Source organism: Galleria mellonella, unplaced genomic scaffold, assembly GCF_026898425.1.
Source record: "Galleria mellonella isolate WM207_F2 unplaced genomic scaffold, CSIRO_AGI_GalMel_v1 utg797, whole genome shotgun sequence".
Taxonomy (NCBI): Eukaryota; Metazoa; Arthropoda; class Insecta; order Lepidoptera; family Pyralidae; genus Galleria; species Galleria mellonella.
Window position 1 is genome coordinate 16,104 of NW_026442156.1, and position 23,620 is coordinate 39,723.

At 31.7% G+C, this 23,620-nt stretch overlaps 2 protein-coding genes across 2 annotated transcripts; one reads left to right on the forward strand and one right to left on the reverse strand.

Moving 5' to 3' along the window:
* Positions 1–1,110: 1,110 nt before the first annotated feature.
* LOC113522922 (dynein axonemal light chain 1-like) lies at positions 1,111–5,412 on the reverse strand. The gene is made up of 4 exons (XM_026908769.2): positions 5,202–5,412; positions 2,750–2,861; positions 2,073–2,219; positions 1,111–1,337 (listed from the first exon to the last, which is right to left on the reverse strand). The coding sequence occupies exons 1-4, from the start codon at positions 5,354–5,356 to the stop codon at positions 1,188–1,190; spliced, it is 564 nt and encodes a 187-aa protein (XP_026764570.1). The 5' UTR covers positions 5,357–5,412; the 3' UTR covers positions 1,111–1,187.
* A 4,494-nt stretch (positions 5,413–9,906) lies between these two features.
* On the forward strand, positions 9,907–21,756 carry LOC113522942 (probable ATP-dependent RNA helicase DDX31). The gene is made up of 13 exons (XM_052901759.1): positions 9,907–10,069; positions 10,144–10,655; positions 11,723–11,891; positions 12,589–12,746; positions 13,085–13,361; positions 13,446–13,689; positions 13,803–14,347; positions 14,490–14,666; positions 16,629–16,717; positions 16,893–16,994; positions 17,706–17,857; positions 20,326–20,545; positions 21,571–21,756. Exons 1-13 carry the CDS (start codon positions 10,031–10,033, stop codon positions 21,704–21,706), a joined length of 2,820 nt encoding a protein of 939 aa, XP_052757719.1. The 5' UTR covers positions 9,907–10,030; the 3' UTR covers positions 21,707–21,756.
* The last annotated feature ends 1,864 nt before the right edge of the window (positions 21,757–23,620 follow it).

Genomic DNA, 23,620 nt, shown 5'->3' on the forward strand with positions numbered 1-23,620 from the left:
ACAATATCGTGTAACTCAATAGTAATTGAAGTAACTTAATTTGTTCTACAACTGATATATTGTTCTTAATTGATTTCCCCTCAGCGACCGACTCCCAGAGCGCTTTGAGTTAGATAAATTCGCGCTATCCGTTTACATCATTAAATTTTATTAGTGGCAACACAATAGCGGGCCATCCACGCATCTACTGAGAGGGAATTTTCCGTCGGCAATGGCTTCCCCTACCGATTCGCATTTCCTTTTGGCACGAATTAAGCAGGCTATTAAGTCGGCTTTGAGACGTATGACGAATCATAAAGTCGAGAGGACAATGGCTACGCTTTCACAATGAAGTTACACAGTTGACGATTTGATATAAAATAAGCTTTTTAATTTTAGTTCCAACAAAGTAGTTACTATATGACGGTTCTCAGATGTTTGTCTATAGAAATTTATGAGACTATTTCCACAGGAAATGGGTGATAAATACTACTAATAGAAAGGTAGGAAGTCACTTCTACTAACAGAAGTGACTTCCTACCTGTCAGGAGTAAATAAAATAAATGGATAGGACAGTAATTTATTTTTTTCAAAGAAAATGTAATTTCAAGTTACGCGTACAGAATTTTTTTTTATTTTTCATTAAGCTAATATTAACGATAATTTGTTTTCTATCAGTTAGCAAGACAATTTATCGCTTTATGATATTACTTGAATCACTTGGTAATCTTCAATCTGCTATCGCAATCATTATTCGATTAATGGAATTCAATCTTAACGCTGTCATATATTAGTTGCGTCACCTAATAGATAGATGGCGTGTGCAGCGGTTATTAGTATTGCCAGAGTTATAATCTGTCATAAATGTCAAGAGAGCGAGGTGATGCGACGTGGCTATTAAGTTGAATATTATCGTCATTTCAATTCCTAGCATAAACAAGTGGGCCTCTATCAACTATTGTCACAGAAAGTGTCACGCAATCATAGCTTTAATTCAAAATAAAAAATCAGGGGACGATGTTTCGGCCGAAATAGTTGTGTAATTGACTTATTAGGTACGAATGGGAATCTTGATAATGACACAAAATTATGATCATTCAAATGTCGGAAAAAGAGCAATTTCAGTTTTAAATATAACAAGCTTTATTTCAATGATATTCCATGGTTACATAATTTAATTAATAATTATTAAAATACCTATTTGTCTTTTAATCAGTATCTCTAACAATAGGTATGCCATCTAATTTGATTATTTGTTGCAAGCGATTGGAGGCTTGGGTGCGCCAAGTTTCTACGTCAGGCTGATTGTCACATAAAGGGTTACCGATAAAAACAAGATCTCTCAATGCTGGGCATTCCTGTAAGTATGTAGATAGATCAAGAAGATATTAATATGTCAAGAAAGTACGAATTGTTTTTATAAATTTAATTTGTGTTACACGTAACCCGAAGATTTACCTATTTATACTACCTACAACCCGCTTTTCTCCAGTCTTCGTCCCTTCTACCATCAAGTTGTGATGCAGCGCAAAGCTGATTTTTGGTAAATATAATTATCGTTTTGTATTATTTCATGGTTCTGCATTTTATCCAAGAGGGATTGATTGATAGATCGATAATGATATACAGAAGAGGATGGAGAGGTTTTGCTTTGGAACGAGATAATTTAAGGTAAATAATAATATCTACCTATACAATGAGGCGGAAAGGGATTGTTAGTAACGGAGGCTGAGAATCCCATTGCTAGCAATATACCCAACCAGGACGACTTCCTCGCGGTTCCCCCTGGAAACTATCATGGTTAATTCTGGGAGGAATTCATCATGATGGGCTAACTGGCCTGTTTTCATTCTCATCTATCACCCTTCACTGGTGCTCCGCCAGCGTATCCCGTTAGCGCAGGCGGGGTTACCGTACCATTTTCATCCATCAAAAAAAAAAACCTATACAATGATTAAAAAAACCAAAGTAATTTCAAAGTCTGCGGTTGCCTGCTAAGCGTGGCAACTATTCGCAAAAGCTCCCCTATGGCCTATGTCCAGCAGTACACAATTAGCGGCTGATAACAATGATAACATTGAATTAAAATCTACCTGTAATCTATTGAATTCGACCCACTCTTTCACCAAATTGTTGGATATATAGAGCACTCGTAAGTTTTTTAGAGCTCCAATGCCTTTTAATTTATCTATTGAATTATAGCTTATCCATAGTTCTTCAAGTGTTTCCGCGACAGTTTCCTGGAAATATAATGTATAGTGGTATATTTTCATAAAAAAGTATTTAAATAAATGATGATTAGTTATCAGCTCGAGAGTATTAATGCAGAGAGCGTGTATATACCTTTTATACAATGATTTTAACGGTAATATATGGGAGCATAAAATCTAAGTTCTCAGGAATGGCAATACACTATGGACACCATGAGCATTACAACATATTTTGTGATAATATCAGCTGTGCGAGTACCATAATCGAAAGTGGTAACCGTCATCTATATGACTGTTACCACTTTCAATTAGGTGCATCGTCAGCCTGTTTGGCATTCTAAATGACACAAAAAATAGTTGTCACATTCTTGCCACTATTTATAAGTGTTTTTAAAGCGTTGCTATTTTTATCTCTTTGCAAGAGTCATGCTTGCAATCAGGTCGTACCACAGTTATTGGTACATTCAAATTAATAATTTCAGTAGAAACCCTTCGTTCCCTATATAAAGGAAAATATTGCAAAAATTTAAAAAGTGTTATGTCTTATACTCAAAACTTACTATTCCAGCCAAAGATTTAATATAGTTCCGACCCAAAGATAAGATCTTTAGGCTTCTCATACCGGCGATACCAGCTATTTTGTCAATCATATTTGTAGATAAGCTTAGTTTTCTGGAAAAAGAAATTTTAAAATTTCCGCGCAAAGAAAATAGTTCCTATTAGTAAGTATGTAGATACTTCGTTTTTTAATACCAGGTTTGCAGTAAAATACGAATGCTTACTCGTAGCGTCATCACTATAGTAAAGAAACGTAAAACTATAGGGTTTCAGCTGATAGAAGTATGTTATGGAAACTCATTCGTCCCAGGGGAGATGAATGTGTTTCCGTAACGGTATCCCTCGTGTTAAAGAAGGTATCATGTTTCTCAACGCTATTATATTACTCATGCTATAATTTTATTCATCATCATCATCATATCATCCATTATCTGTTCACCGCTGATCATAGGCCTCATGTTCCTTATGGCAACTATTATTTTCTTACTTATATTTTTACGACATTTTAAAAAGTGGTTATTGTGACAATGATAATAATTGGGCATATAGTATCGCTAAGTTTTTTGTAGTAATTGATATTTTCTTCAATATTTTACAACATACTTTTGTTCTATCACCAATAGTTTCCGCAGCGCACGCGACGTAAGATATTTTTTATCATTTTTTTTACATTTTGAGTTATATTACTAAAGTTTTAGTAAGGATCCCTAATCTTTCCTAGCAATAAATATAGCCTATGTTACTCAGGGTGAATATAGCTTTATAATGATGAAAGAATTTTTGAAATCGGCAAAGTAGTTTTTGAGTTTATTCATTACAAACATACACACAAAAATACAAATCTTTTCTCTTTCTAATATTACTATACGAGTAATATTATAAAGAGGAAAGATTTGTATTTTTGTTATTAGGTACTAAGTATTTACTATAAGTAGTTAGTGATGTTTTCTTTTATTTATTTATTTTTTGATAATTTTTCCCTTTTTTTGACAGTTTTGGTATTTGTAAATCGTTTAGTACAAAAATCCATAGAATATATTATGAAGGTACGTACATGAGGGAAGACGGTTAGTAAAGAAGTCAGCGCAAATATCGGCATTTAGTCGTTCGTCATGAGGGTTAAATGTTAAAACAATGAAAACCGACACAAGTTTGTGATTGGATAAAAGTGAAGGAAATCGTATCAATTTAAACAGACAATATTTGAAATTTGGGTAGAAATTAACTCTGGCAATGTATTATTATTGAGTATGATGAATATAGTAGGTCTGTAGAAGATCTAGTTTGTGTGTGTGTGTCCTTGTATCTAATTAACATTAATAAATGAGAATTTAGATTAGTTATATACCGACCCGGCTTCGCACGAGTAGACAGAATTTTCAAAAATCAATACATATAATAAAAAAAAAATTCACCCAATTTAACTGATCGGTTACTTTATAATATTTTATATGTGATTCTTTAGATTAAAATATATTTTTTTTTATTTATAAACTGATTGAAATTAAACAAATACTAAATGTTAAGTAGAGCAAAGCGCGACGCATTAGTGAAACCGCATTCAAATCGGTTAAACCTTTTCTGATAAACAGACAAAAATTCTAAAAACCATTGTTTTGGGTTCTATTGCATTCATAAAAATTATAATACTTTTTCTTATATATCTTCCACAGACAGCGAGCAGTTACGATTTTATTATATATATTGATTAATGATTGATAAATGTCCGTATATATAGGCCGTATATGTCTGTGTAGTCCCGGCATAGAACTACCCCTTCTTGTAGGTGTCGCAATTAAGGGAAAGTGATGGGCAGCAGTGTCCCACTTAAAACATCTTCAAAGCCAAATTGCGGTTACCAATCCGTCTGCCAAGCGTGGCAACTGTTAAGGTGTAAATTAGGTATTAATAAACTCTTTAGTGAAATTTGAAAATAGAAAAAGAAAAATGTTATTGCCTAGTAACCTTAATATTTGTCGTGTTCTCTAAATTGATTTTTGTCTAAAATTGTCTTTACAAATTAAATAATATTTTAATATAATAGTGTGATATAGTGTTTCGTGTATTTAGTTTGTGTTGTGTTGTGTTATAAATAAACTGTCAATTACTTGGACAAAGAACTAAATTTATAGTGCTTAAGACAAGTGCTACTACTACTTTCATGCGGGTCATCTTTCCATATATATCCACTCCTAACAAGGTAGGTATTCAGCTGCAACTCTAACAGTAACTATTGGCAGGATCCCCCAGGGGGAGGCTTTCAGCAGTGAACAGTTAAAGGCTATTAGATATTACGTATATATGTATTATAGTATACTATATACGTATGCATTTATGCATCACAATTATATTAATTACTCTTCTATAAATAAGTTCTATTACCATTTCATCGAATTGATATTATTATTTTACTTACAAAAATCTCTAAATAAATAAAAACATTCGAAAACTTACTCGCAAGCAACAAGTGTTGATAAAGCTCCATCCATTTTTTCTATCGGTGGCCATTGGAACTGTAACTCTATCACTTTGGCATCAGCGGCGTTCTCTCCTTTTTCTTTTTCCCATCGTGCAATAGCTTCCTTGCAGGTAGTCGGTTTTAATGCCATTTTCAATTTATTTCGGTAGTAGGCGCCTACTTAAAACTAATATTTATTACAACAAAATCACGTTTATATGACAAATTGTTTATATGTTGCCTTGGTTACTGTTTATCTCCTATTATTTCCTATAAATGATATTAAGGATTTTATATACGAAGAACTTACGATCCCGTTGCTAGAAAATCTGTACCTAAACCTTAGATCATATAGGTAGAACATCGAGCCTCAAAACGAGTCAACTTTTTGTCAGCTAATTTTTCAATGAGCTGACTCGTTTTATTATTAATGTTTTGTATATTTACGTACACAATGTCTATATGTGTAATAATTTAATAAGTGAATTTTTGAGCATTAAAAAGGTGCAGAATTTATAATACAAAATAAAAATAGAAGTTCTAAAGGAATCACTCGTAACTATTTATCACGCAAAATTGTATGAGAAAGTTAACCCGCTTTTCTCAAAGCATTTGTATGGAGACACTATCTATATAATCTAAGACCTAACTTTACTTAAAAATTAATATCAATAAATATGCCTTGTTCTTAGTAAATATGTATTCGTCGCTAGTTTTGGGTTAAATAAATTTAAATTTGCTATAGGGTCATGGAAATATTTTTGAAAAATTTGAAGAGATCGTAAGGATTTCTAATGTTGCTATCACTGGTTTCTTCTTACCACTGATGACACGTCATCTTGTCTCGTAAGGGCCAGGGGAGCAGTGTACAATAGGGGTGCAGGTCGGGTCGTCCCGCTCGGACGCGGGTAATCACGTCGCGCCCTCACACCTCCCCCAGGGTTCCATGGTTCGTACCTCATGTGTGTACAGTGTGTGCTCTCTGAATTTCAAGTGCACTGATTTGACGTTTCGTTTTAGGAGGGTTAGGTTAACATTTCGTTGTTTGAATTTACTTGGAACGGACCCTCCTTCAAGACTCAATTTTATAGGATAGGAACACGGTTTTTTACGATAGACTTGACCTTCGTCATACGTAGAATTCCTGCATCTTCTTATATATATATATATATATATATATATATATATATATATATATATATATATATATATATATATATATATATATATATGAGGGGTTTGTGGTAATGGGATCAAATTGTCTCATTGCTGGTGATTTACCCAATCAGTTCGACCTCCATGCGATTTCTCTTGAAAACCATCGTGGTTAATCTTTGATGAATTCCTCAGTATGGGCCACATCACCTATCATCTTTTACTGGAGCTCCGCCAGCATATATCGTTAAGGTAGGTGGGTTCACTCTTATATTATTACCCATAAAAAATGTATATATTAAAAATAAAGGTAGGTATATATTGTACATTGAGTATTAATTTTATATTTGTTTTATGGTATTTATCGCTAGCATGGACGTATTGAAAGGTCCTTGGGTAACCTTGTTTTTTTTTATCGTGATAGTGAAATAGTAATCTCGCCTGTGCTATTGATATACACTGGTGGGGCATCAATGAGAGATGACAAGTGAGGATAAAAGAGATCATTAAGCCCATCGTGTTAAATTCAATAAAAATTAACCACGATGGTTTCCAGGGGGAACGCTTTTAGTCGACGTAAAAGATACCCTATTACGTTGTTAGCAATGTGGTTGTTAGACCCCATCACTAACAATTCTTTTTCCCCGCTGGGTTGACAATGCTTACCCCAGAATCGTCTGATAACTACCCCAGAATAAGGAGCGGAGCTTTCGGCTATAGACAAAAACATATCTAAGAGTACACTAGATTATTTAGGGTGAGGTATTAGATTATTTGATTTAATCTTGGTTCCTTGTATCGTCTGTTTGTCTTTTGTCTTGTAGTCTTATGTACTAATACTATATATATTGTTTGTGTTCGTTGTGTAAAAACTTGTGACCAATTCATTCTCAGATAAGTCGTTTAAATTAACCTATTCACTGTCAATAAATAAGGGTTTTAGTGCTTACAAACATGGATTTACACATTACAAATATTTATTCCACTCCATAGGCATCATAAAGCAATGTTTTGAAGGCACGCGCCGGCACGTGTTAGCTTCAAATTCTGTATCCGCTCGACACGTGTACATAAATCTACCACTAACATTTCAAGTATTCATGAGAAAATTTAATACGAATATACATACTCAGAAAGATGGAGTGCCACAAAACGTACTGTATTATTTTTTGTGACGAATTTTAATTAGATGTTTTATCGTTTTCTTTTGAATTAGGAATTTAGCTCAAAGGAAAGGAAAAAACATCGAGCATCATTCTTAATGTAGGTAATAAATAACATATAATTTTTTAAACATTTCTTATGGTGAGATTGTTTACAGTTTTTTTAGAGTTAAGTCAGACCGAAATAACCTCTTAGGTGGTTACCTATTTATTACAAGGTATATCTACAAGTAACTAATTTAGAGAACATAATTTTATAGGTTCTTATTAGGTAATAGAAATAATGTAATATACAAAAATTATATAGAGATGTGGTAATAGAAACGATACGACACTAATTATAGTGACTTATTTTCCAGATACTAAACAAATGGTGCTTTAATAAATAGGTATTAACACTAACGGTCCCGCCACAGATAAAGTGCGGATCATGGAAAGTTTCTGTTTAATAATACAAAAAAAAAAAAAATTAGGATATATTTAATTCTTTTACAAAATTTGATTTAGTACGGGCATAGTATTGACAATTCGGTACTATCGTAATGTAAATCTATAAGAATAGATAGAATCACTCTGGGCGTGAGCTTTTGAATATTGTATATACGCATATGAATAAAATGCATAATTTTGATTTTACTATAAAAATATGTCGGTAATAATTTTTTTTTGACTGACACTGACTGGTGAATAAGTTGACCACCCACTTGATTGAAAGTAGTAATCTTCTCTTGTATCCATAAGGTCACTCATGCGTTGCCATTCCTACCAATGGTAATCCCGTCTGCGAGAGAAGAGGATTGTTAGTAATGCGGATTACTAGTTTCATTGCTAGCAATATACCCTGTTAGGTCGACCTCCACGTGGTCCCACCTGGAAACTATCATTCAGAATTCAGTGTAATAACTAATCTGCCTTTTCATTCGCAATTATGATTCCTCACTGGTGTCCCGCCAGAGTATACCATTAGCGCAGGTGGGGTTACGATTTGTTCATTAAAAAAATACCCAGCTTGCGTTAACGGTAAATGATGGCGGGAGATGATAGAAATGTGGGAAGATGAAGTTAGACCAATAGGTCATCTGAACTAATTTTATCAGGTTTATTCTTCGTGAATTTGTTACGATGCTTTTTATAGGGGACTGTGTGGAAATGTTTGTCCGTACATTACTCTGATGTTATTGTTAGCAAATGCTCCATTAGTTCCTGTTACTAATAATTACGCAGACTATAATATTATGCCATAAGAATAAGGATAATTTTCTTATGGTTATGTTTTCGTACCTTGTAATATCACTACCACACCAGACCTTTTTAACCACAACACGAGAGTGGTGCAGAAATGAAAAAGCAGCTGGATTTTGTATACAGTCTTTTCCTGAAAAATATTTAATTATACTGAAATCTATGTAATAAGTACTATTAACCTAATATTTAATTAATCGAATATAGTTGGAAGACGTTAATTGTTTTTCGTTTGTGCAAAGCAAGCACCAAGTAAGTTAATGTTGCCAACATAAATCTTTCTGTCTTTTCGGGCATAAATGTCATAGACGTTTTTTTATTAAGGTGTTAATAATTTATAAAGTTAAAACCTGATGAAACAAAAGGACTATGTGTTTTTACAAAAGATTTTAAAATAGTATTTTTTTATGTAGATCTCGGTTTTTTATTTGAGAACTTAACAATTTACTATGGAATTTAAGAAATACCAGTATTATATTCCTGAGTATAGAATGAATGAATAAATTTTTATTTACTAAATATTGGTGATTGCCAGTAGCAGATTTTAAAATTAATTACAATTGTTCAGCAATCTTTACCATTACAATAGATGTGTAAAAGTTTTTTTTTACAATTATTAAAATAATATAGTCATAATAATATTAACAAAAATTTATTACTTTAAGTTACAATTATGAATAATAAGTCATGTAATGTTTTTACAGTGTCAAGCAGCATCATAAATTATTAATTAGGTAGTCAAATAGTTTTCTTTTAAATTGTATTTTAGTTAAACTTTTAATATTATTAGACAATTTATTTACATTATTATTATTGTTTACATTAAATTTAATTACAAATATAGAAAATATATTAATTTGAGAAACGATGGTGGTTTTTTTTCTATCGCCACTTTGGGATGTCATGTCACGTTCACTATGCCTCTCATTACCAAAGGGGTCACATCCGGGAGCATATTTATTTATTATTGAAGAATTTTGTAGTTTATTTAGTAAGTAGACTAAATAATAAAGAATTATAATAATATCAACCATCCATTAATTATATATAACATTATTGATTAATTATTGTACTTAATTTTTACATTTTCAGACTTAATATATTATACTTTTTTAATTCGCCTTACCTTAGATTGAAAACCAGATACAGAGTTGGCAACACTAAAGATATGTCAAAACAAAATCACGTCAAAATATTTCAAGACAACAACAAATGTGCGTTTAATTGTAACCTATAAATGATTATAATATCCAAGGATTTGTAAAATGGAAGATCTACAATTGAATATTTCTGCTGTAAAAAAAGTGAGTGATAATTATTCTTGTGATGTAACAATATTTATAACCGCATTTCACTAAATGGTTTAATATTTTATTAGGTTAAGAAGAAAGTTGATGTAGATAATAAAAATGCTCCGGAATACAAGTTTATGTCTAAACCTAAGTTTATTGGTAAAACCATAGCTAGAAAAAGGCCACAAAATTTGAGCCAAACTATTAAAAAGTTGGAAGGCGAGGCACAAAAGAAGGTACCAAAACCAAACACTAATGTTGATCTATCTACAAATTTGCGTGATCTCAGTGAAAATAAAGGGAAATATCAAGGAAAAAACTATCAAGAATTAAATGATGATTTGCAACTAAAACAAAAACCTAGAAGTGGTGGTTGGATCTCATCTTTGTTTAAAAATAATCCAGATGTTCCACGTATCGGACAGAGAGCTGTAAAACCTTTAACAGAGAAAGTGTTTGCTGGTACAACATTTACAGATTTAGATATACATCCTCACAGTGTGGCAAATTTACAACAAAATTTAGGCCTGAAAGAGTTGATGACTGTTCAACAAAATGCCATACCTATTATATTGCAGGGTCGAGATATTTTAATTAGGTATGTTTCATTGATTAAGATTTTTGTACAAAAATGTAATACAGTAATACTATTATGTACCTCTTAGTTTGTACATAAAATTTTTATTAAAAGTCGGATTGAAAATATGTTTTATAATACAACAACATTTTTTCATAGGGTGCAACATTATTAAAATATTTTGTTAATTATCCTTATAAGCTTTGGTTACTTTTAAATCTTCATTGTTACTATCTACCTTGTTTACCTTTTAATTAACTTAATAATCAAATAAAAAAAAATTATTCTATGTAAAATATTACATACTTAAATATTTTTACACGAGTAAAAGCACTTAGGTGTGTAATATATTAAGGTGGTTTTGTAAAAGAGGTAAGAAAAAGGATTATCTAAATAGAATCATAAGGTTTCCTAGAAGAAATCACTATTTAGTGATAAGGCCGCTCATTCTTGCTCCCTTGATTTTATGTAATTAATTATTCATTTTTTGTATATGTAATGATAATCTATATCATGCTTTGAAGGGAAGAATAAAGAGTTTATTCATTCAATAACTAAACATAACATCTAATCACCATTTAATTTTTACGTTTTGTTTTTAAATAAAATTCTAAAATAATAAGATAATTGTATTTCAATTCAAAATATAAAAAAAAATTAAGAACAAAAAAGAAATTATTTTTTAAAACTATAAGTTTTTTAAACAATTTTACACTCATGATTAATAAATAATTTTAAAATTTTATTTAGAAATTTATAAAAAAAAATATATTTCATTGGATTACTTTTTTAATTAAGAATTCCTAGCTGCTATGAGCAACAATATTAACTAATGAGTATTGACCCTACAATAAAGGTCTAGAAGCAAACCCCAGCTTCTCAAAATTTTTTCCACACAATAAATATTGGTATATGATTTTCATAATAGAATATCATTTATTTATTAATATGAATATCATATATTTAAGAAGTAGTATTAATCTGTATTAAGAAGTTTGTCAGTTTATTTTATTAAATTATGTTAAAAATTGAATTTGCTAGTATTTTAAACATATTTAATTTAATTTTACTATTATTATTTTGTACAGATCTCAAACAGGCTCAGGAAAAACACTAGCATATGCCTTGCCTATTGTTGAGGGGTTGCAGGCGATAAGGCCAAAAATTAACAGGCATGATGGCATAATGGTGGTTGTTGTTGTACCCACCAGAGAATTGGCTGTACAGACATATGAACTGTTCTTAAAATTGGTCAAGGTATTTTTATTTTCAGTTATCAAATGTTTATTTTATATCGATAGATATTTATGAAATTAGAGTTATCATGGTCAAGCTGGTAATGGTGAATTAAGATGAAAATTACTTTAGTAATTAAAAATACCTGTAACCGGCGAGCATGTATGAAAAGATTGATGAATGTGGAAGAAGCGAAAGAGGTTTGTTTGAATCAAAGCATTTGGCATTCCATTGTTTCTGCCTACCCTAATGGGAGACAGGCGTGCCTACATACATACATATCTATGTATGTATGTATGTATTACTTTAGTAATATATACTATAAAGACAAAGGATGAATCAAAAGTACTCATAGATGTTGACATCATTAGAAATTATCTTAAAATCACTCGTTTTTGTATTTGTGCCATTATGCTGAAACTTTTTATCTTATACTCCTAAAACTAGTATTGGTAAAATGGTATCTGGAGAGTTACAGGTAACAATCTGAATTAGTTTTTTATTTCTACAAGTTAGTGTTTCTAACTGCTACTAATAATATATTGTATATAGGAAATTATTTTTATAACAATGCTAAACAATACAAAAGAATAAGATATATATATTTAAATAATTTGAGTCACACACCATCTAATACTATGGTTTTTAGTTATCATTATGATGTCAGAGTAATTGTTAATATAGTAGTAAGTGGAAAAAGCATTATTTTCTATTTTAGCCATTTACTTGGGTAGTTCCTGGTTTATTAAGTGGGGGACAAAAAAGAAAAGCAGAGAAGGCGAGGCTAAGGAAAGGACTGAGCATATTAGTTGGTACACCAGGTCGGATAAATGATCACTTGAGGCACACCAAATCTCTCAATTTTGCTAAAACTGGGTAAGTTAAACCTTGAAATGATTACAAAGAATGTTTTCAAGTTTTCACATAAAGCAGAATAAAACAAACAATATTTGTAAGCTTTGCTACAAAGGCAAATATACTTTGTTGACAAGATGTTTCTATTTTAATATGTTGCTTATAGTTGTGAATATGCTTGCAAAATATTGGTGGCTTTAATTATTATTTAATCCTTATTTGACAAGTTTTCATTTATAATCAAGAATGTAAATTTATTGACAATGCATTAAATTTTATTTATTTAAAATTGTAAGGTCTAAGTTATCTATCAATATTAGATTATTTACTATAGTGATTACTTTTTTATTTTATTCTAGTTGTTTAGTACTAGATGAAGCTGATAGATTACTAGACATGGGTTATGAAAAAGATGTAGCAGCTATAGTAAAAGCTATAGAAGATCATAAAAAAGCTGCTACATACGATCCTATGGCACTTATAAAACAAAATATAAAAAAAGACTTAACTAAAGACAATGCAGAGGAAACAATAGAGAAACAACCAGAGGAAAAAAACGAAATCAAACATCATTTGACAGAAGTGTTTCTATCAAAACAGAGACAGACTATTTTGTTATCAGCTACACTTACTAAGGTATAAACTCACAAATTAATTTAGCGTATATTATTAAAGCCATCACAAATAATATATTCTTAATAATAAATATTTTTTTCATAGGCAGTAGAAAATTTGGCTGGAATTACATTGGTGGATCCTGTATTTGTGGATACATCTGAAGGAAGAGCAGTTGTTGCTGACTCACTTAAATTGCAGCGTGATGATAGTATGTTAGATCAAGTAAATATTACAAACATGAATGTGACAAGCAATGAAAATAATTTAAAGTGTAAAAACAAGCCTGTGCTAGATGATAAGGTTCATAATATCATTCCTGAAGATAATGTTCCAGAGACTAAAAGAGGTATGTAATAAAACTTTATTTAAATAATTTAGTAAATTTCAAAAATAATATTTTCATTTTAATGCAAATCCTTAAATATTTGTTCTATAGATATTAAATGCAGATTTTTTCAGGTTTGAAAGCCTTTTCTGGATTAAATTACCCAGATTTATTTTTAAATGATAATGAAACCCAAACTAGTGACTCGAAAATATTAAATAATGTAACAAATCAATCAAATGTTAATAAAGAATCCGATAGTGATTCCGATTACGAATATTTCAAAGTCCAAAAAGAGTTAGCAGAGAAAACAAAAAAAGTGGAATCCGACGAAGAAGATGTTAAACCATCTAATACTGGTAATACATTTGAAGAAGCTGTAAAAACAGCAATAGTTGAAGATGAATTGATTCTGCCGTCAACTGTAAATCAGACATTCCTTATTGTTCCAATGAAACTACGTTTGGTTACTTTATGTTCTCTTATTGTGGAACATTGTGTTTTGAATAAAAAGGGCGGTAAAATGATCGTTTTTATGGCAACTTTAGAAATGGTGGACTATCATTCGGAATTAATAGAGACAGTTTTGTGTGGGAAAAATGTTAAAGTTAAGAAGAAAAAGAATTCAACAAAAAAATCTATAATGAAGAAAAGAAAACTTGAAAATGAAAATGATGAGGTAATAAAACATATAATGTTTACAAAATTAAAGTTTACCATTATAAACCATTGATTACAATTACTTAAAGGGATTTAGAGTCTTTTTAACTGTTTTTCGTTATAAAATTAAAATTTATATACAAACTTATTTTTTCGTTTAGGACAAATCGTCATCGTCAAGTTCAGAGTTTGAAATAGATTATGAAGAACCGGTTGAGGGCGGTCTAGTGCCAGTAGAGTTGGAGATGTTCAGTCTTCATGGCTCTATGCCCCACGAGCAGAGAATGGAAGTGTTCAAGCAGTTCCGAGTTGCTAGAAATGGGGTCCTTATTTGTACCGTAAGTTTAACTTATGTCATTAAACATTTATTTATACAGATTTTGTAGCTAGATATTTTCTAGAAAAAAAAAAATCAAATTTATGAATAGAAATTATTTAATTTGTTTGGAAATTTAAATTATCACTATTTGGATGCCTTTTCAGTATCTTTTACAAAACTACACCTTTTTTAATCAACATTACAGTTATGTTACTATAAATTCTTTTTAATTCTTAATTATAGTACACCATATAGATTTATTTTCACTTGTCTATTTCTAAACGTACAAAATTATGTTCAATAACCGCTCTGTCTGATGAGATTGATACCACCTACAGTCATCGTTACATTCTTAATTCATCGACAAAGAAAGCTCCCGGCACCGCTTACCTTTATATGTCGATAGTTAATTGTTGTTCGGCTCGTACTATTAGCTGGTCATTCATTGGCAGCCTCTGTCGGCTCCCACATCATCGCCGACAATACGCGTCGATTAAACACTATTATCTGTATTTATTACGTCTGTAACGCCGCTGGCTATCGGCTGTCACGTACCATATACCGATGGTACTGTTGTGAGGTGTAATTTAAATACTTACCAGCAATTACACGCTTTCACATATCTACAGTATCAGTATTTCGTGGAGATTTGCAATAAACATTTTTAGATATATATATGTATTGTAATTATTAAAATTTAATTGTTTATTCTTTATGCTCGCCTCGTGTTTTGTAGAAGGATAATATTGAGGAGCAACAGCGGATATTCTAACTTAATTTTAATAATTCAAAGTTTTGGGTTTTTTTAGTTAGAGTAAGAAAGCATAGATTTTTTTAGTTTATCCATTTTAAGAGTTATTTATACGTGACATGACCTTTGTTATCCTATATTATATTTAAAGCTTGAGATTTTTTAAGGAATACAGATAGTTCACATATACCTTGAAATAATGTTTAGTAAATAGTAGTCTTTTAAAACTTGATTTTACATTAAACGAAATTGTTAATTAATAATATGGTAATATTACCAACTATACTTCATTCTTATGTATTCGGTGAAATGTAGGTATGTTGGGTGTTATGTTCATCCCAATGGCCATATTCAGTTAGTATTTGCAGTAGGTATGTCAGAATTTACAGCGTTTTTATTAATATTATTTTAACTGTTAACTATCCACTGCTGGATATTGACACTGATGGATGCCTTCCCCATAAGAGGAGTTTTGCTAATAGTTACCACGCTTGGCAGGCGAGTTGGCAACCGCAGTTAGTTTTTTAGAGATGTTTTAAGATGCTGCTGTCCATCCCTCGCCCTCCCATAGTCGCTTCTTACGACACCTATGGGAAAGGAAGGGATGGCCCATTCTATGCCGGGGCACACACGGGGTTTTACAGCGTTGGTTATATTTAAATTTCCATAACAAATGTACTTTTAAAATTATCGCCTTGCCATTCTAATATACTACAATATATACACTTGAAATTAAACGACACTACTACATATATAATAGTTATTAATGAAATAAATCAAAGTGATTGCGACCAATCCGTTGTCCAATCGTAGCTGCAGCGGGGGGTCGCTACTGCGCCGTAATGTATGTAGGTACATACTGTAATCTCGCCGCCATATTGTATGGAGCTTCTGTTTTTAATCAATTTGTTGACATTGTATATGAAGAATGTTAATATATCAATTTATTACGTCACCGTCGAATTTAATGGCCCGTATGTTTTTTTTTTTATCTATATCGGTAAATTGTACATATATAGTAAATAGGCGTGCAGGTAGACAGGCATTAAATGTTGAAAACTTTTAATTAATTACATCCATAAATACAGAATATAATAGTATATAATTTTTATTAACATTACTTTAAAAGTTATTGTTTTATATCTTTTATCCATACCGTGTTTGGAATGTAGTAAGACGTACGAAGTGGCTCTTGTACTGGGGTACCAATTTAGATTTTTTTTTTATCAGGATGTGGCTGCTAGAGGTCTGGACGTTCCGCGTGTCGACTTAGTTCTGCAATATTGTGCTCCCGCTTCAGCTACAGATTACGTCCATAGGTATAGTATAGTATAGTATAGCCCTGCAGTAGTATTTTTTCAGTATCTTTAGTATTTTTCTCTCTTTTTTTTCTGATTTTAAATATAACTTTTTTTAAAAATTGCTTTCTCAAAATAACAGTGTACGTGTAAAATCTATTTATTATTGTTTTTAAATTGGTATATTATGTGTTAGGGTGGGGCGAACAGGTCGTGCCGCACAAGTAGGCGCCGCCGTGATGTTCCTGTTGCCCAGTGAGGCCCAATTCGTCAGGCATCTTGAACAAAAGCGAATCAGGTGGGTGGCTTATAATGATATGCTATATAATAATTGTAAGACCCGCTTTAATTATGAAAACGGAACCTGCGAGGATGTCGATTTTAATGTTTATTTTTCTAATACTAGCCGTGTACTAAATTTCGTTTGCGTCAGTTAATTTAAAACTTTCGTGTTGTTTACACATATTTTAAGTCCTGTCGTGACTACGACGTGGTGCAATCCACGTCGAAAAGTCGACACTAAAGAAGCAGGTATGTAGGTACTAATTACCTGTAAAGGCTTTTACATCGCGATAAGTCCCGATTGTGTATTTAAAATTCGTTTGCGTTGAACAGCAATTTCACATATCTCCGCTGAAAATATCAATTTATCCCTTTAAGAGATTTTTTTTATGTCGACCCATATTTAACTTAAATTATTGTACAAATTTCATCACAATGTTTCCACTCAGTTTACGTGAAACGAGAACGCACAAAAAGAATATGAGACAAACTGTTTATCAGTTTGTCTTACATACATAAAAATACAACATACATAAAAATAAAAAAATAAAATTGTTTTCGGATCAGTATCGTGTGTAGTATAAACCTATACATCATTTTCTCTAAAAATATTTAATGTACAGGTTTGGATTCAATTCTATTTTGTTATTTGTAAAGATAAATTTATTTTTGTCATAACCTAACTTTCCTAATTTTAAACGAGTTTCCATAATTATTACTTTATTAGGCTCCGTCAATCAGACGAATCGAAGGCGTTGGATGCGTTGAGGACAGTAGCGCCGACGGCACCTAATGCTGCGCGCGCAGCCATAGCCGTGCAGGCTCGGTTGGAGAACACTGCGCACACCAACAAGGACTGGCTGGCCAGAGCTAGCAGGGGTATGATTGCGCAGACAGATTTATAGGGTTAAAGGAGTTCAGTTTAATCAAATTTTATATTAGTATATAGCATTTTTTGCTTCTAAAAATTATAAATAGATGTCCGTTCTAAAATTTTAAAGTTTTAATTACAGATTAATGAAAATTAGAAAACTAATATAATATTTTGTAGCTGTGTAATTATTGTTTCAATTAGCATAAAAAATAAATAAATAAAATGCAACGACTTGAAAGTGCAGACACTTTGCGAGTATTAACATTCTGTATCCTTGATTGTCATTCATATTGATAATCGAGAATAATAGTTTTAAAATAAAAAAAAAGTTATTAGAGCGAAATATAAAAAATAAAAAATATAATGTACTGTTCGTAGATGTGTGTATGTATTATCTATGTATGTATATAAATATTTATTGTTTATAAGAATAAGAATAATTTATTTGCTCGAAATGTGGTACAAAGGTCTTAAAATGGTAACTGAACTACACATTTCGCCTTATCTAAAGGCATGCAAATTTTGTCTTAGCACATGTTAAGTAAAAATTTATCAATTATGTATGTCCAAATAATTATTCTAAATACATATTAATTGTTACATTGAATTAGTTAATTATGTCAACATTTAAAAATAGTCGATATTATAGTTATAAAGCATTAAAATTGTACATGTCATATTATTAATATTATTACATAAAATGCATTCTTAGTCTAATCTGCCATTCAGACTTACAAATTCTTTTATCGTGTAAAAACACTTTTCAATAAGCCAATTTCGTAGTTTTCTTCGGAAAATTTCAAAGGGCATTTCACGAAATGACTGGGGTATCTTATTGTAAATATTTATGCACATCACAAAACAATTTTTATGATAGAGGCTACTCTTACATATAGGCATGTGTAGTTTGGTAGGGTCCCTTTTGATAAATTTATTAATTTCACAAATTTTATTAAATAACTGTGGGTGTTTTTTAACAAAGATTCCAATTTCTAAGATATATAAACTCGTAACTGTTAATATTTTTATATCTTTAAAATAGTTTCTACATGATTCCATAGGCGCTAATCCACAGATAGCTCTAACACATTTCTTTTGTGAAATGAATACTTTGTTAATCAATGTTGCATTACCCCAAAGTAAGATTCCATATCGCAATATAGATCCAACGTAGCCATGATTCGCGGTAAGAGCTGCATTTTTACTGGCTGTATTGCGTAGACGTCTGAGTGCATATACAAATTTATTAATTTTAGTACATAACACATTTATATGGATCTTCCAATTACAATTTTCATCTAACGTAATACCTAGAAATTTTACTACATTATCTTTGGAAATTAATTTGTTTCGATATTTTACTGTTAGGTTCTTATTTGTGGAATTGTAATTAGAAAATTGGACATATTTTGTTTTCTCTGTATTTATACATAGTTGATTTCTATCAAGCCAGTCCGCAATCTGCGTAAGTGTTATATTGATCCTATCATTATAATTAATAGCTGGATCATTATGTGGTACTATTATCGAGACATCATCCGCAAATAATATACATTGTTCTTGAGTTGTATCAGGTAGATCATTTACACTTATTAAGAACAGAAGAGGTCCTAAAACGCTTCCCTGAGGGACACCTGTTTTGTTACAAAGGAAAGTGGATCTATATGCTGAGGAATTTAAATTTTTATCAATGCGATTAATTTCTACACACTGATATCGGTCACGTAGATAGCTCTCTACCCATTTTAAGGCTAACCCCCTGATACCAAATAATTCACATTTGTCCTTTAGTACGTCATGATTAATTACATCAAAGGCTTTGCTCATGTCTAAGAAAATAGCTGTAACTGGTGTTTTTTTATCTATACAATCTGTGACGGAACTAACTAAAGTGAATGCTGCCAATGTTGTGGATTTATTTTTCTGAAATCCATTTTGTGATTGTTTAATCACATCGAATCGGTTAAAAAAATTCGTGAGGCGTTTATGCATGGATTATATATGCATTATATATTATAAAGCCTGAATTACAGGCTATCTTTGGGGAGAGGACCTTGATTGAAAAAAAAATATAAAGGGGCCTACACACCCTTTTCAACCGACTTAAAAAAAAGGAGGTTCAATTTAGTTGTAATTTTATGTTTGTTAACTTATAACCCCGTCAGTTATAAAGCGATTTGTAAGATTCGTTTTTATCTGACATTTACAGATAATTTACAGATTGGCCCCATAGAAAAATTATTAAAATCTGTATAATCTGAATAACTGGTTTTGCTACAATTGAAGTAAGTTTTTTTTGTGGACCACAATCTTGAATTATTTTCAATGTCCTCTACTCAAAAGTTGGCAGAACGAGATTGTTCAGTAAAGTGATAGAAAATACCGTTCATCTGAACTATTTACTTATTCTTTGTTTTTGTAACTGATGCATTAAAGTGAAAATAAATTAATAATATAAATATATTTTAAACAGCATACACGTCGTGGGTGCGTTTCTACTCTGGATACCCTCGTGACGTGAGACAGTGGCTGGACGCGCGACAGTTGCACCTCGGACACGCGGCGAAGGCGTTCGCCCTCAGGGACACGCCCGCGGCCCTCGCCCGGCGAGCCAAGTCAGATCCGAACCTGAAGAAAGAGAAGCCGTTCAACAAATTGACGGTCAGAGATGAAGAGGAGAGGAAGAGGCCCGGGTAAGTTAACACCATGAACATGAGCCTTTTAAATTGATAGGGATGAGTATAAGAACATTTGTTTGATTTAGATATATCGATACTTACGTGTAATTGTTTATCTGCAACAAATTTCAATTTTTTTCACTGCATAATTACAATTCTGTTTTGCAAAAGCTTGACTGGAAGATAATGTTATATATGTATATGTATTAAGTCCGCCTTTTGTGTTAGACATTTTTTTTGTATTGTGGTTAATAAAGAATTTATGCAACTTAGAATGGCAAAAAAGCTGATTGCCCACCTGGTGGGACGTGGTAACTGTGGATATAACAGAGTATACTATTTCGCCCATGATACCCCCCATGCATCGCCATTCCCTGAGGACTCTGGTGTTATTCCTCTGTACTCTGTAAATTTACTGCCATATTCCACCCTTCAAACCGAAACAATTAAATAAATATATAACATATACTACTAGTTCTTTCCTACGGTTTTACCTATATGTATCAGTATATAAAGTATGCTATACGTTAGGATAGGATTCAATTTGTGTACCGAATTTCATTCAAACCCGTTTAGATGTTTTAGTGTAATCGAGTAACAAAAATCCAAACATGTTTACAAATTTTCATATTTATGATATTAGTACAAAATTAAATCTTGTTTATGACTATTGAGCTATAATGTTAGCTGTTATTCCATAGTCTTCCTATATAGAATAAAGAAATATTACGAGCAGGTACTTATCGAAGACGTTGAATGGAAGGTTTCAGTTGATGAGAAATACTTAAAAATGTACTTATATTGAATACTAGGGTTGTTTGTAGATATACACTTGAAATTTATATTATATTTAGCATATTCCTTATTGGAGTTTAATTAATATAATCATATCGGGATACGTATTCCCTCCCTTAATAGGTTAATAGTGAAATAGGTGTAATAGTGGACGAAAGATAGATGAATTTGATGAAGATGAATCAAATTTAATTGTGATAAAACTTACCACGATTATCAATATTATTGAGAGTTTTCTTTTATAGGTTCCCAAAAATGAAGGTAACGTTTGGAACTCGGATAACGAACACGCAGAGTTCAATGCATACTGCTAGCGAATTTGACAGCGGCCTGCCTCCACTGGAACATTCGTATAATAAAAAGAAAAAGAAGAAAATTTAATTAAAATGTTTACATTGTGTAAATAAAGTTACTAATTACACAGGTTACAAAGTCTATTATTTGAGTTCCAATTGTAGTCAGTAGTTTCCTTCGCCGCCAACTACGCCGTTTCATTCCATTATAAAACCTATTTGTTTTTATTTAAAGGGAAAATAAAAGATGGACGCGTTCCAAAATTCTAATCGCGAGTCGCGACGAGTTAATGGGCCCGCGGCCGATGGCTACTGTTTTCATATTTCTGACTCATGAGTGAGTCGAATGAAAAATGATTTTAAACCATTACTGTGCCCCGTCCGGCCTTTTGATATTTAAATTTTTTTCAAGCGGCAGTCATTATGGCGGGATGATTTGCGAATTTCGCCCCAGCTCGCGGTTTTTGTCAGGCTCTGAACGAGTTTTTTGTCGCTATCATTTACAATGTTTTTATTGTTGCATAATGACAAATTAAAAGAGTATTGTGAGGCGCTTTCATGGCGTATTCTCCGCCCTTTTCAAGGTTGAAGGACTTTTATTTTGGAGACAATTTGAAGTCTTCGGTGCGTCGCAATTAAACATCTTTATAACAGTCCTGAGTCATTGATATTTTGCGGTTAAATGGCAGCAAGCACAATTATTAAAGTTGATTCAACATTTAAAATAAAAACTCATTCGTTATAATTATCACCTTACCTTATCCTTGAGGTCGGATATTAAGAGGTTTTTTACAAGGATAAATTAACCGTACATTTAATAAATTGACGTTTTATTACACCTTGAAATATGCAATTTAAAAATAAAGAAGTGTTAGGAATTGTTTACAGAGGAATCAATGACATTTTAACATAATAAAAGTTAAATACATAATGTAGGAGTAATATTATAAACTTTTGTCATGTGGTTCCGGCAAAGAATGGGTCACTCACTTTCGCAGGAGTGTCGTAAGAGGCTACTAAAGGGAACTTAATGGTCAAGGGGAGGCCAGCAGCGTCCCCTATATATATAACGGAAAATTAACGAACTTATCGTATTTGCCATTTCCGACAATTGTTCAGCAGTAGCGTTCCTCTTAAAACATCACCAAATCCGAACTGCGGTTGCTAATCCACCCGCCATCCGTAGTCACTACTGGCAAAGCCCTTCTTTATGGGGGAGGCCTATGTTCAGCAGTGGACAATCAACGCCTGATATGCTGATGACATTATGGCAGATACAATGAAAATAAATTAAGTACTTATATATGTTTATTTTTATGTATGGTTTTCGAAAATTTCTGTTATTGAAAAAATATACAGCAATGACTCTGAATTTATCTATCGGTTTTAACCTTAATCTATAACTTTATTCGATAATTTAGATGTTAAACAACATACAACTTATGCACCTATTTACAATCAATATAATTTTTTTTTTTATAGATTAAGAACCTGTATAAGTTTTCCTAAGGTGTTTCTTTTATCAATTTCATTGTAATGGTAAGTTATAATATTAGGCCTGTGCGTAGTGCGTGTGGTGCGTAGTGTATCATACACGATATAGTTGTGTGGTGCGGCTTCGCGCGTCATTAACTGCCACATTTGCATGGCGGCCGGCGCCAAAGCTCGTGAAAATGCCCTTTCATTAGCATCAGCTCTGTTGAAAAATCGTTCCACCAAACATTCGTTAATCGTTATATTGCTTATTGGAATTGTTTGCCTATTATTTATATTACGGAACATTACTAGATATTGTAGGTAATATTAAAAGAATATTTGTGTATAAATAAGATATGCTGTAATTATTTAGGACTTGTATTTTAAATAATAATTATTAAGTCAATAAAGGATAAAGATTTTCTTTTCGACAAATTCTGTTTTTATCAACTTTTAATAAAGAAGAAGGCTTATACCTCATTCTGAATGTATACATGTTAGTATATACAGACTTACAGTAAGTACT